Source organism: Nothoprocta perdicaria, unplaced genomic scaffold, assembly GCF_003342845.1.
Source record: "Nothoprocta perdicaria isolate Ctin4 unplaced genomic scaffold, notPer1 scaffold_238, whole genome shotgun sequence".
NCBI lineage: Eukaryota > Metazoa > Chordata > Aves > Tinamiformes > Tinamidae > Nothoprocta > Nothoprocta perdicaria.
In genome coordinates, this window is record NW_020455464.1 from 96356 (window position 1) to 108719 (window position 12364).

The 12364-nt window shown below is 38.4% G+C and overlaps 1 protein-coding gene across 1 annotated transcript in view; it reads right to left on the minus strand.

Moving 5' to 3' along the window:
* SPATA6L (spermatogenesis associated 6 like) overlaps positions 1-12027 on the minus strand; it is a 21940-nt gene extending 9913 nt beyond the window's left edge. The window contains exons 1-6 of the mRNA XM_026039701.1: positions 11854-12027; positions 10440-10488; positions 9413-9454; positions 5110-5231; positions 3165-3242; positions 1801-2070 (exon numbers count right to left, since the gene is read on the minus strand). Of these exons, the coding sequence (XP_025895486.1) occupies positions 1801-2070; positions 3165-3242; positions 5110-5231; positions 9413-9454; positions 10440-10488; positions 11854-11868 (576 nt within the window). The 5' untranslated portion in view covers positions 11869-12027. The remainder of the gene's footprint in view (positions 1-1800; positions 2071-3164; positions 3243-5109; positions 5232-9412; positions 9455-10439; positions 10489-11853) is intronic.
* Between the last annotated feature and the right edge of the window lie 337 nt (positions 12028-12364).

Genomic DNA, 12364 nt, shown 5'->3' on the forward strand with positions numbered 1-12364 from the left:
TGCTCTAGGTGTGCCTGCTTGAGCAGGAAGGTTGGACTAGATGGTCTCTAGAGGTCCCTTCCAAGCTTAAATATTCTGTGAATCTGTGAATATATGAGTCTGCATAGAAGAAACTTTATCTGCATGGATGACTAGGAAACTCCTGACTGAGCTTAAGCATGAACAGTAAGTATGCMGACAGAGAAAACAAGGTTGGGAGCAATACAAGGGCCATTGCCTGAGCTTGCAAGCACAGCATTAAAAAAGTTAAAGCAAAGTAGGAGTCAAAAATAATAAAAGATTCAAATGGCAAGGGATTCTGTGAATATAACACCAGGAAAGTTAAGCCTAAGGAAAATACCAGCCTTATTAGCAGATAGAGGGAAGCACACTAGATATCCAGAAGTAGGCTGGTTCTGGGGGGCATRCATTTAAGGCTACTGAGGGAACTGGTGATCCTTGCCCTCTATTCAGCRTTTATGAAACCATATCCTCAGTGTTTTGTCCAGTTTCAGGCTCTCCAGTGTAAGCATATCTAAGAACACTAGATAGTCCAGCAGAAATACATCAGAATGTTCAGGATGATGAAATATTTGATATAATAGAGACATTGGAGAAGGCTGGATTCATTCAGCCTTCAAGGGGAGAGATCCTGTTGCTGTCTGTCTAGTACAAGAAAGAGACAGGCTCTTCACAGAGAAGCACAGTGGTACAAGAAGCAGCAACAATTCAAGTTCCAGTTAGATATTATTTTTATTTTTACCATAAGGGTATTCAAATGGCTGCCCAGAGAGGCTATAATATCTCCATCCATACAAATATTCAAAAACACAACTGTGCAATGTCCTGAGACATTTAATCTAACCAGATCTGTTTCATGCCACGGTGGGAATAGATGACCTCTGGAGGTCCATTTCAAGATAAATGAAATGACTTTATGATTCTTATGCAAGGCCAGATTTAAGAAGTGTACTCCACTACRGATTAAAATAAAATATTTGTGGAAAGTTATAAAACTAACATGATTTTTTAGAACTTGGACTGCTAAAAGATATGTGCAATGAAATACGATTGTAGATCATAAGACCAGGAACTAAACAAACACAAGATACTCTAGATAGTTATCTCTTCAGCTTGAAAGTATTTAGTACTCAAGAAACCCTCTTTTTCAGATGACAAATACTGCCACAAATACTGAGAGCAAAATATTCAGAGGGAGTATGAATATTTTCCCGAGTGGTCCAACGCAAAACTAGATGAAATGCTAGAAACACTTCCACTGATTTAAGTAACTAATGGAGAATTTTGATAGGTCAAAGTTGAATCAAGATGGTTGGTGATCACTGTCACAGATCTGTCAGTGAGGYCAGCTGAGTCAGTTCCAGGACTTCAGAAGGCACAAGGAACCACTCAAAAATACAAAATTATCTGCTCACAAATACCTTGCTAACTACAGAAATGCTCTGATCTGCTCAGTCCTAAAGCAAAGAGAAGAGGGAGAAATTATTCTGTCTTTATTTTATCTAAATGGATCTTTGAAACCTTCACTATCATTATCTCTTTCTTTTCCTCACTGTTGTTAATTCACCATCCTGTTTCCCATTAGGYTCCAATGACTTCAACAGGTCAATTATTTGACCAAACCAAAATATACTTTCTGCTTATGTTTTCCATTTTGTTGCTATTAAATTTCYTCAATTTTCTCTTAATCTAAGCAGCCCAAGATCGGATAAAGAAAAACAGGGTAGAAAAATATAGAATAGATAAAAATTAATACTATTTTTATCCTAACAAAAATCTCCCCAAAATTTTAAGACTTACATGTTTGGCTACAAGTGGTGGCTTGTTCTCATTGTCTGGATGGCACTCTGCAGATCGCAAGCTCGGTCTGTGCAGATGCTGTGGGTTCTCTGTGGGAAGGTCRTAGAAGTGGTCTCTAATGTTTGGAGAAGGAGCCCGTGATTTTAATGATGTTTTATGCCTTTTGTGGATCTTCTCCCTTTTCACTGATGTCTTGCACTTTGTTAATGCCTTGCTCCTTCGTTTGGGGGACGCAGATGCAGATCTTTGATTCCTTGTTCTGTTTGGGAACTGGCAAAGAAGTTAACTTATCTGAGTGAAAACAGGTAGAAGGCATTTGCAATCTTCCCACGAACAGGATAGCAAGCTCTAAGCAGAACTTAATTAAATGAACTAGTGACCATGTGAGAATTTGGATCTTTGTATGGAGAGAATCTTCTCTGATGAAGTACATCAAAATCAAAACAAAAAGAAGTTAGCATGGACTCATACATCTCATCTCCATCTATTTTATCACTGTTGTATAACTTCCAACCTAGGACTCARCCTTGAAATACTCTGCAGTAGCCTCCATGAAACTCAGAAAAGGGTTGAGAATTCTTCAAAAAAGTAGATGTGAACTCACAAAATTGAGAACTTTGGTTAAAATTTTGTAATTCTGATTTCTGCAGAAGCTTATTCAGGTGAACATCGTGAGGATCTCAGGTCAACAGTTAAATTATGTGAGGCAAATTCAGCAGCTGTTACTCAAACATAAAAGTTTCATCTCCTGTGAGTGCTTTGTTCTAGATAAGAGGACAGAATTTTGTCCTCATAGGTTAATTACCTAACAAAAAAMCTGATAGATAGACAGTAAAGAAAATACCACAATAACTGATAGCATTGTCTCAGAGAAGGACTAACGGGTTGAAAATCAGTCTAGATCAGAAGCTGTAGGTAAATTAGGGAAATGTATTCACTAAGCAAAAACATAGAAATATTTGTAAAATATAGACACTGACAGCAAAAGCAAGAGGCAGTTAAATGCCATCATGAGATCAATATCTGACAAAATATTACCTTTATCAGAAAACAAAATCAAGATCTATTTATTTCTATTTGCTTTTCCTGGAATGAGCTATTGCGTTTCCAGCGACAGAATAATAGGGATATAAGAGCAGCTAGCACAGCAGATGTCCAACTAAGAGAGGGGTAACTGGTTCATGGTCAGATTTGTTATTGCTATGACAGAATCCAGGACCACTGTCATGACTTTAAATCTTGTCATCCTGCTATGTGAGATATCTAGATACAAAGGTGACAGAGGCTACAACATGCAGCAAGTGGACTCTATGAGAGGTTAGTCCATTTTAATGAGGTCTGAAACTGAATCCTTAATTACTTACAAAATTTTTCCCTTTGCAGCAAAGTGGAAGATCTGTAATCGTTGTTCTTGTGGAGAATTCTATTTTTGGTGCTATTCCCTTAAAATAAAACAAGGGAAAAGTTTAAAAATATTACCACTATGTACACACCTTTCCCCATTCAGCATTCAGATGGAATATTTCAAGTTCTTTGTGGCAACTGCATCATCAAAATGAAAGAGGCACTGCCACTAGAAAACACATGTAGTAAACTCATCAKCAAGGAACAATTTGCAAAGTAGCATGGCTGTGAAAAGCAGGAATTTGACCTTAATCTGCTAAGTAGGGATGCAAGAGACACTTTTAATAAGCATAAACCTTGCAAGATGGGAAGYATAAAGCACAGGGCAGTGAAATCAAAACACACATTGGAGATATTAACACATTACTGGAGCATTCTTCATAAAGCCAGGACTGTGAGAAAAGGTGAGCAGAATGGACTACCTAAAAGGACTACCTAAAAGACATATAGCTCTTCATTATTTGATTAGCAGTTTTGTTCACACACTGGTCTTCTTGATGAACTAGGATGTTTGAAAGTACACTTCCAAATGCGTGAAACTGAATGCCACAGAGGTTCCACTCAAGATCTCTTTAACAGAACATGCTGACTAAAGTCAAGCAATAGAACAAATTKCTCAGAAAAGTTGTAGAATCTCCATCTCTGGAGCTATTCAAGACTCATCTTGACAACAGTTTCATCAGATTAGATCTGTTTTGAACAGAGGTTAGATTAGATGGCCTCTAGAAGTCTGCAACCTGAAATTTTCTATGGCTGTCTTAAAGAGTATGAAATTATTCTCCTCTTCTACTTTCTACTACTCCTACTAATTTGCCAAGGCAGCTGGGTTCTCAACAGCATGTCAAATTGTTTAACCTGATCAACTCAAAGCATTTTAATCTCTAAATAACATTATAAATAACTAAATAACATTAAAAATGTGTTTCCCCTTAATAATATTCACATCGTATCAAAGGAAATCAGATTAGTTACATATCTGTCTCATAATTTACAGTCATTCTGATGTTTCCTAAGAATGAAGTTAAAATTCATACCACATAACATTTGGCTAACTAGAAAATGTAGTTCTACATTTCTATTCCAAAAATATGATGAGAATTTTGGTAGCAGGCAGAACTTTCCAATAGTTTTCATTTTTTGGTTTTTTTTTTTTTTTAAACAGACTTGTACATTTCTTCATTTTCAACTAATGCAAAGTCAGTTTTTCATTTGAAATAATTACATTCTAAACTGTATAGAAATCACAAAAAAAAAGCCTATGAATCCATAAAAATTTGAGTCTGCACAAATGACACTCCTCTCTGCTTCTCCTCACAGCTATTATAAAATGTACTATAGAGAAATTACTACAATTCAAATCAAATTTACTGCTTCTTTCAAAATCCATAATGCAGTGACAGGAATGAAATGCATTTTTTGGATGCTATTACTGTTTTGGGAACCCATTAACCCTATGTAGGAAAGGCACTTGCAGGATTCACAATGGGAAAAAAAAAAGTGTAAGAGTTTCAAGGGATGGGTGAAAACTAGAGCAGAGTTGCAGAGTTGACAGAATGAGACCTGCACATGCAGAAAGCAAAATGGGCAGAAAGCTGTCATTCTTATATGCACTCCGTGCAAASAAATATAAAAATCTGATAATTATTTGGTCCCCTCACAGATTGTGAGAAAAGAGGTGTGTCTTCTGCCTACATAGAGATTTTTCTTTCTCTCTGTGCCTAACATGTTAAGCTTGTAACTATCTGATGCATCCTCTAAGAAATTTCCACAAGAAAGAGGACACCCAAGCATCTCCCTCTGCTCAAGAAGACCAAAAGTGTATTCAGTACATTCCAGTCCTCCCTAAGTTACTCCTAGATAGCTGGCCTCCTTACTTCACACATGGTAAATAGGCAGCCAGCTTACTGGGAAATGAGAAGATGTTTTCATCAATAATTCTCTGTCCACACCAGGATATGCAGGAGTCAGCTTTGGCTCTGGGAACAGAAAATCTCGAGTATTCTCTTCATAAAATGCAAGGCCATCTCCTATTGAAATAATAAAAAACAAAAATAAATAAATACAAAGTGAAAAACAATTGCCAGGGTTGTTGTTACAGAATTTTGTTGAAGAAACAGATGTCAATAAAAACTCAGTAATGTATGAATGTTTTTGACAGAATGTTGTTCCTCTTGTGCACACAGGATGCTTTCAGAAATAGGTAGAAGCAAAATGGAGACAAATTTATGCTTTCAATTGTTATGGAAGATTTTGGCTTAGCATAGCAACAGTGAGTCTTGATACTATTCTTAACATTCCTTTTACCAGGAGTACCTCAAACCACCTTGGGRATGGGAATGGTTGAAGGCAGACTGCACACTTATACCGTGCAGAATGCCCAAAGCTGCAACCCCAAATTTAAATCTGCTCCTTGTTTTATCTACGTGGCATCCCAATCCCACAAGAAATGAACACCAGCATCTCTTGAAGAGACAGAAGACRAATTCCCTCTTCTAAATAATTTCCACGGAGTATGTTTAGTACATGCATTTATATTCAGCATGCTTAATGTTAGTCCAGTTGGTTAAGCAGAGGTCTTCACAATGCTCTCAGCATGACCCAGATTTGCCGAACTGAACAAATAACTAACTACTGAAATCAGCTGCCCATAGGAATAATGGAAAAGGACTGACATTAGATTACAACATTCCAACGTACGTTCAACAAAAGTGTCATCTAAAAAATGGTAATCAAAGGCGGTCACCATTGCTTTAAAATGTATTCCTTCCAGAGAGCAGTTATGTAGTCATTATCACATAAATGGCTACCCAGTCATAGAACATGAGAATTATAGCCCACTGACTGAGGCAAAAGTATCCACACACCACCGTTGCCTCCAGACCTTCTCTGCCTTCAGCACTGCACTAACTGAGCTCCATGTGAATGGAGAAAAGGAGGGTCAGTTTTGCTCTGCATGTGTGAAACAGGCAGGGACCGAAGATGCTCTCATAACTTCCTCTGCAGCAGAAGAGCTCCCAGGTACACTGTCAACTGCACCCCTGAGAAGCTTTTGCTTCACTGACATAACCAGTTACCGTGGCCCMAATGTTACACAGTAATGTCATGTTCTGGATATCTTGAGGTGAAAGCTGCTGCTGCCTTGCATGTACTCTGTATTCTTGCTCCCTTCTAACGAGACTAAACACAATCCTTACAATTTGGTCATATCTAGATACAGCAATGCTAATAAGGGGAAAAAAAAAATCAGAAAAATGATAATAAAGATAGCATCGTTTTTGACCCTATTCACAGTTTAATCTTTTCTAGTCAATTTAGTTGTAAGGATTGCCTTTTCTTACTGATCTCAGGTTGTCAATGACTAGACAGAAATTTTAACAACCTGCAAAAGGAAAACAGGCAGTGAACTTTGTGGTGTGCAGACTGTGTTAAGGACAAAATCTGGCATTCATTCCTCTTACAAAGAATATGTTTAGGCTTTCTTTTTTTTTTTTTTTTTTTTTTAAATTTTTAAATAAAAAAAGTTGACAAAAAGAAAACATTTCCCTTGAAAAAATGCACAGCTTCCAATTGCACATCTTTACAGAGGGAAAAAAAAAAAGGAGAAAGAAAATACCTGAAGTTTAAAAGTCTGATTAACGAAAGACATGAAAGACTTTGTAAGCAGTACCCAGAACAAAGCTTAGGTGTTCTGTCATACTAAAACATACTGAAGAGATCAATAAATCCCTTACCACTTTTTAATACAGTCTCGTCCCTTTAAGAAGAGTGAGAATACTGAATTCTTTCAGTCCTATCAAACACAGACAAAACCTGCAAAGCTCAGGGAACAAAACCATTATACACTGCATGTAGCTACATGAGATTCTGATACTCACAAAGCTTCAATGGAAGTAACTCTGTGTGAAGACAATGTTCACAGTCTCTGTACTAGGACAGACCAAAGGTTTTCAAGCCTCGCTTAGGATTTTAAACAGACATAAAAAAATCTCTCCTTTGATTCTTTGTCTTACCTTTTCTTTGTATCAATGAATAATTAAGTTGAAATCACAAATTACCCTATACTATATTAGCAGCTTTTGAAAATAGAAAATCAAAGCTGAAAGGGAGAAATAACAACATTTGAAGCAAGACATTTTGAAAAACAAATACAAAATCTACAACTAATATTACACACGAAATACAAAGTATAGTTTAAATTTGCCTTGATGGATTTGCCTCGGCAATTGGCCGAGGTTATTGCTCAGCCGCTCTCCATCATCTTTAAGAGGTCCTGGAGAGCAGGGGAGGTGCCCGAGGACTCGAAGAGAGCCAACGTCACTCCAGTCTTCAAAARGGGCAAGAGGGAGGAGCCGGGCAATTACAGGCCGGTCAGCCTCACCTCTGTCCCTGGAAAGGTGATGGAGCGGTTCATCCTAGAGAGAATCTCCAGGCATATGRAGGAGAAGAAGSTGYTGAGGAGCAGTCAGCATGGATTCACCAAGGGGAAGTCATGTCTGACGAACCTCATAGCCTTCTACGATGGGATGACAGGCTGGCTGGACGAGGGGAGAGCCGTGGATGTGTCTACCTTGACTTCAGCAAGGCTTTTGACACTGTCTCACATAACATCCTCATACAGAAGCTCTGGGAGAGTGGACTAGACAAGTACACCGTGTGGTGGATCGAGGGCTGGCTGGATGGCAGAGCTCAGAGGGTGGTCATAAATGGGGCCAAGTCCGGTTGGAGGCCTGTGGCCAGTGGTGTCCCCCAGGGGTCAGTACTGGGCCCAGTGCTATTCAGTTTGTTCATCAATGACCTGGACGAGGGCACGGAGTGCAGCCTGAGCAAGTTTGCAGATGACACCAAGCTGGGTGGAGTGGCCGACACTCCGGAGGGCTGYGMTGCCATCCAGAGGGACCTGGATAGGCTGGAGAGTTGGAYAGAGAGGAACCTCATGAGGTTCAATAAGGACAAGTGCAGGGTCCTGCCCCTGGGCAGGAATAACCYCAGGCAYCAGKACAGATTAGGGGTKGACCTGCTGGAAAGCACCTCCACGGAGAGGGACCTGGGAGTCCTGGTTGACACTAAGTTAACCAYRAGTGAGCAGTGTGCCCTCGTGGCCAAGAAGGCTAATGGGATCCTGGCCTGCATCAGGAGGAGTGTTGCCAGCAGGTCAAGGGAGGGGATTCTGCCCCTCTACTCAGCTCTGGTGAGGCCGCACSTGGAGTACTGTGTGCAGTTCTGGGCTCCCCAGGACAAGAGGGACGTGGAGCTTCTTGAGAGGATCCAGAGAAGAGCAACTAAGATGATTAAGGGACTGGAGCATCTCTCATATGAGGAGAGACTGAGTGAGCTGGGCCTGTTTTCCCTGGAGAAAAGGCAGAGAGGGGATCCGATTAACATGTATAAGTTCATGAAGGGAGAATGCAGGGAAGAAGGGGACAAGCTCTTCTCATTGGTGCCCAGCGATAGGACAAGGGGTAATGGGCATAAGCTGAAACACAGGCAGTTCCATCTCCAGGTGAGGAGGAACTTCTTTACTGTTAGGGTGACAGAGCAGTGGAACAGGCTRCCCAGGGAGGTTGTGGAGTCWCCTWCTCTGGAGGTCTTCCAGACCCGCCTGGATGCCTCCCTGTGCCCCGTGCTCTAGGTGTGCCTGCTTGAGTGGGAAGGTTGGACTAGATGATCTCTAGTCCCTTCCAACCTTGAATATTCTGTGATTCTGTGATGGAACAATAACCAATTCTTTTGAAAGTAAATGCAACCAACAATTTTAGAATATACACAATTGCTTCATAATTAGTGACCTTCACAACAGCACTCATCTGCCACATGATGTCCATTTGCTTTTTTTCTCCCTTTTCAAAAACAGAACATGAAGTCTGCAAAGACAAATACTATTATCTACTGAGATGAACTATATTCATGTTCCGTTTAAATATTGCTGGCAATTAGAAAACACAACACAGGAAACTAAAGCAATATGAGTGACCCTAACACAGTACTCAATAAGTTTAATCAGAAGATGGATTTTTCTTTTTCCTCTCTACTRCATTCACAAGAATATACATGAGGAAGTGAGGGCAGAGAATAAAATGGAGTTGGAGGAACCAGTGTAATCTTTGAGCAGAAAAAAAGTTGGGAGGCACGGTATAAAATTAGCATCCACTGATATTCTTCTCATTGTAAAATTACCTAATATGTGGAAAAACATTTACTTGCCTATTACCTGAAGATGAAAGCTGAATTAATTCAAACTTCGTTACAAGACCTGGAAGACAAAAAACAAATTAGAGTAGTGTAGATAAGTAATTAGAATAGATTTACTGTTTATTCCTGAGGTACACAAACTGGAAACTAAGCTAATAGTAAAGAATGAAGGATAGCAAAATAGAAAGGAGAGAGGCTTAGACAGAAGGGTAAGGGAGAACAGAGAGACAGATTTAGGGTTAGTCCTTCTTTCAACAAGTTCCTGGTGTATTTACTGTAAGGTTACTATTAGCACTTTAAAAGAAGTAAACAGCAGAGAAGCACCAGCACAAACAACTTTGTGGTTGACACCTGGTGGGATTAGACAATAATTGAACAATCACTGCCTCAATAGCTTCAAGATTGACATTCTGCTGAGATTACAAGAGTAGCTTGGTCCAGCGCACAAAAACCTGAGATCCAGTAAGAACAAATGGGTGCTAACTAGATTAAGACTAAGGGATGATAACTGTTTGAAGTAGCGGCAGCATCTGCTTCTGTCAGTATGACTGAAGAAGTGTGGCTGCATAGAGCAGGTGACTTGAAGTGGTGAAACAGAATGTAAGTAGTACTCATTTTTTATTTCACCAATAAATAATATTTTTAGCTTTAAAAGAATATCCAGTTGCTAAATTCACGACATGTTACAAACTTCAAGAGAAAGATTTACAGAGGAAAAAAAAATAGCCTTGTGAAGTCTGCCTAGCACTAGCTAGGTACACAGATGTATCAGAAAACATCCTGGCCTGAGAATGGAAAATGATGCCATTCACTCTACAGGAGGTAAAGACTGCCACCCAAATGAGTGAATTCAGAGAAACATGCAAGGGTAACAACATTTACCTAAGACAAGCAGAAAGACAGACGGTGTGCATACAGGTACCTACTTGGTCATTTTTTAGTTCTTCAGCTATTGCAAATATTTTTAATATTTTATATTTTAATACTTTATATATATTATATTTTAATATTTAATGTTTTAATAATTTTCAAAAAATTATACTTACTTTCAAGTATTTCAGTTACAGCAGCAGGATCTACAGCATTTTCAAAGACCTTCAGGATAATAAAAGTGAGTGAACAGTCATTACAGTACAAATTAATTTAATAAMCTAGCATTCACAGAGTCATTTTACTACTTGTTGCCTATTTTGATCATGCTGCCACTAAGCAAAATCAAACTAAACTAATAATATATATTTATGAGAAGAGTAATTTTTTATGCTGCTTACATTTTTATTTTTTAAAGTATGTGATAGTTTGGAAAAAAAATCTTGAAACTGCACCTGCATCACTGTCTTCATCAACTTTACAACAGTCTGCACTTTACAGGAAAATCATCATTATTTGTAGTATCCTAAGTATAATTCCACTGAGAGTAAGAAAGTAGAAGCAATTAGAGAATGCATGTTTAGAAACACTTGAATTTTTAGTGAAATTTATGGAACATATCTCAAAAGGAAAATTAAAAGCTCTAGCTGCAAGCATCTTAAAGCACAGGTCACCTTCACAAGGACAAAGGTAAACAAGGAGGTGTAAGGAGGTGTTCCTCTGTTTCTCTATAAGACATAAAAATTACCCCAGATATTTTATAAATACAGAATGAAATAAAATGCCATTCATAATATTTGTTTATCAAATAAGCATATTTTGCTATCTTTAGTTCTAAAGCAAACTTAGTTTCTACAGCAAATTATGTCCGGAATTATTCAAATTTATTTTTCTTATTGCTTGGAATGAAATTGTGATCCTTTTGTAATAAATGGGAATTTTAATACATATTCCAGGCAGTATTTCATGCTGATGTCCTGCCTATCTAAAGAAGCTTCCCTTTGCTGTATCTCACTCACTTGAACATTTTTGAGCAGCTTTTCCATGTCTCATGGAACTTATCAACATCCTTCTGCCAATATTATCAGTGTTTTCAAAATATATTTTAGTGAAAACATTTTTGGGTAGGGCTGAGCAAAACCTGTGTTTTCACTGAGAAACAAAATGTGTTGCTTCATGCTAGGTAACACCTAAACATGAAAAACACCAATTCACATACACGTTACTATGCGATAAAACAGGCTGTGAACTTATCTAGCATTACCTGCTTCATGGTAATTACCCTGATCCTCCTCCTCCGCATTCAGAGCRCTTATCACTATATGCCATTGTCACTTCTGAGATTAAAGAACTGTCCGGAGGAGATGCCACCCTGTAACCATTGTTATCAATAAAACCTCAAACTGCAAAATCTTGAGGTAGTGTTAAAATGTATTCCTTTTTAGCAGTGCATCTAATACTTTGTCATACTGTATCAAAATACTTACAAACTAATACTTACCTACCAGTCATACAAAAAAGTTAGGTTGTGCAGGAATCGTACCAGGCACTGGACCATTTAGCTTAAAGYATGTAACAAGTGAAACTCACCTTTTCAAACACCATCTTCTCATGAAACAACAGGGGGAAAACGGGAGGAAGGCATTCCGTCTGCTTGTGTTGGCCCAAGATGTACACGCCGAGATAAACATCATGTTTCTCTGGTAGGAAAACACCAGGACATGTGACCTTACGAGAGAAAAGAATCAGTGTTCACATGATATTGTGAAATTCAGTCTCACACGCATGCACCAGACACACAGGTACTCATTCAGTGGGACTACCATTCAATAGGACTCAATCTCTGGGAACAGAAAACATAAATCCCTGAAAAACGTGCTCCTCACTGCCAGCTTACAAAGTGTGTCCAAAAACTACATCTCAGCATCTATTTCAGCCAAAATATTTTAAAACTATTTTTTTTAAAATCAGCGTATTATATTATATTATGTTATGTCATTTTATATCATTGTAATGGCAATTTATCAGTATTGATACTCCAAAATTTTGTCATGAATAGCTATGGACGTGTAAGCTCTATTCACAATTTGTATCTACAGAT